The sequence below is a fragment of the Trachymyrmex cornetzi genome, unplaced genomic scaffold, assembly GCF_001594075.2.
Source record: "Trachymyrmex cornetzi isolate Tcor2-1 unplaced genomic scaffold, Tcor1.1 scaffold1002, whole genome shotgun sequence".
In the NCBI taxonomy this organism is placed as follows: Eukaryota; Metazoa; Arthropoda; class Insecta; order Hymenoptera; family Formicidae; genus Trachymyrmex; species Trachymyrmex cornetzi.
In genome coordinates this window covers 626,823-629,042 of record NW_017295547.1, presented here as the reverse complement: position 1 = coordinate 629,042, position 2,220 = coordinate 626,823, and the positions used below count along the sequence as shown (strand labels likewise).

The 2,220-nt window shown below is 40.3% G+C and overlaps 1 protein-coding gene across 4 annotated transcripts in view; it reads right to left on the bottom strand.

Annotated features, from left to right (window-relative positions):
• LOC108757632 (histone H3.v1) overlaps window positions 1-1,628 on the bottom strand; it is a 12,145-nt gene extending 10,517 nt beyond the window's left edge. For 3 of the 4 annotated variants that reach the window (XM_018502122.1, XM_018502105.1, XM_018502113.1), the window contains exon 1: window positions 1,134-1,628. In XM_018502122.1, coding sequence (XP_018357624.1) covers window positions 1,134-1,338 — 205 coding nt within the window. In that variant the 5' untranslated portion in view covers window positions 1,339-1,628. The remainder of the gene's footprint in view (window positions 1-1,133) is intronic. The other variant, XM_018502131.1, reaches the window with a different exon arrangement.
• Window positions 1,629-2,220: the final 592 nt, after the last annotated feature.

The window sequence follows — 2,220 nt, the reverse complement described above, 5'->3', positions numbered from 1 at the left end:
CGAATACTCTTTTTCTCTTTCACGGATTGGAAAATCCTTTTCCAGGATTAAAGTATATGCATTAATACGTGTTTGTGAAGTAGAGTCTACGCTGAGAATAATCAAAAATTTCGAAATCAATATTTTTTTACCATTTTTTAGTGTAACATGGCGTCTCAGCTGTCAAGTCGTGACAACATTTGTTTGATATGAAAGCTTTGCAATCCGAACGTACGAAATAATAGTTCCCAAACACGTAATTTGCACGAACATACAACGTCGAGTTCTTAGAATTAGATTTAGACGCTTTATCGCGACGAATTCGTTGTACGAAAATTGACACGTATGTGTGACTGCGTGTATCATAGGCTGCGTGAGATATTGCTGTGGCAGTATAAAAAGACATGTCGATGTGCGGCGCGCGGCGCGACATCTAGTGATTTTTCGGAGTTCAAACTTTGCTTTAGGATCCCCTTAAAGACGGTCGGCGCTTATACTCGATTTTTATTTAAAACTGTAATTTTAATGTTATCATCCGAGTTTGATTATCAACAGAGATGATAACTGCAAAGAAAAAATTGTAATTTTTCGGCAATATATAAGATATTATAGCATTAAAAGTATACATACTTATTTATACAGCATTTATACAATAAAAAAATCATGAATTTAACAATGTATTATCGAAATATTTGTGTTAATCACAAATTTTTATTAAATGTTGGCAATATCGTTCTTCAATTATATCCCCAGGCCCTATTGATAGTCACGAAAATTTGTCCAGGGCCGACGGTCTTTAATTTAATAATATCTCGTCGGTGCCTATACTAATAACGTATTCGATTTACTAACTCAAGTCAACTCACGGTCTGTTCTTTTTCTAAAAATGAACGTCGATTGTTAGGATGAAAAGGCATCTTTATGGTTTCTGTTACAGAAAATGTGTGCGGTAACCTTAAAAATTTTCTTTTTCCTCTACGTTGCAGCAGGATGATAGATTAAACTAGGAACTAATCCACGGTATACGTATACAACTAGGATATAGAAAGTTCAAAATCAAGAGCAGTCAATCCAAATGCAACATCAGATAATTCTATGCGTAGGCTTTCCTGTGAGCAACGCAAGAAAGAGAAATAGAGAGAGAGAAAACGCACCTTGGAAATCCGACATCTGTTCCCACTCCCTCCTGTAACGCTGCGTATAGACCCGCGTCTTCGCATGGCTGATCTTTCCCGTCGGCGTGAGACGTAGAGGTTGAGACGGCGAACTGGAAGTCAGCACATTTCTACATATTACGCCTCGCTCAGTGACGAGCGTGACGATTTTTTCCGTTTTTGGCGTGATACTGATAGTGTCCATTCGTGCCGAATTCTCCAGTTATGCGTGCCTGTCGCGCACAATCGAGTATTTGTATCCAAAATAGCAGCGTGAAATCACTAAATAGTTTTTTCTTCTTGCTCCGTTACTGTGGTTATCTGACGTGAGTAGGGAACTACGATGAATACGACGACGATCTCTAGACTTTCTCGCCTAGTATTCCGTTCTAACTTGTCCTAACTCCCTAGCGTAATGGCGGATGCTGATGTTACTGCACGTAAACCGACCCGTCGAGTTCTCTTTCGATCGACTTGGCTGTTAAGATGGCAGTGCAATGCAGGGCCGTGTGAAGCTCTATATACAAAGTAGCGCATTTTAACTTGCTAACCATACCCTATAACCATTAATACTAAGCGCTTATTGGACTACAGACAACTAAATTGAAATGGCGGTCGAAATAGCCAATAGGAAGATTATCGGTATTTCGGTCAGATAAAAAAAATGCCCTACTTTGGTAATATAGAGCGTCCAAGGCCGTACTTATTAATGATGGCCGAGGGCGCCTCGTCTCTCGAACAGACAGCGAATCAAAGACATAGAGAATGGACTGCGCGATCCGTATCTAAATAGTGTATCAAATGTGGTCGACAAAATGAGGGAGAGAGGGACCGTGGAAGACGGCCAATCTCCCTCTCATTCTCTCTTCCATTACACCATTGAATGGAAAGAGATAGAAATGGCTGTCTGCCACGATCCCTCTCTCTCATCCCTATCGACCATTTTGACACACGGATCGCGCAGTCCATTCTCTATGTCTTTGCAGCGAATGTTCTCGAATCACGACGCGATTTATCTCGTGGAATTTATCCCGTCGATCAATCTTTTTCGCATAATCGATGCGACTATTAAAAATCGACAATCTTA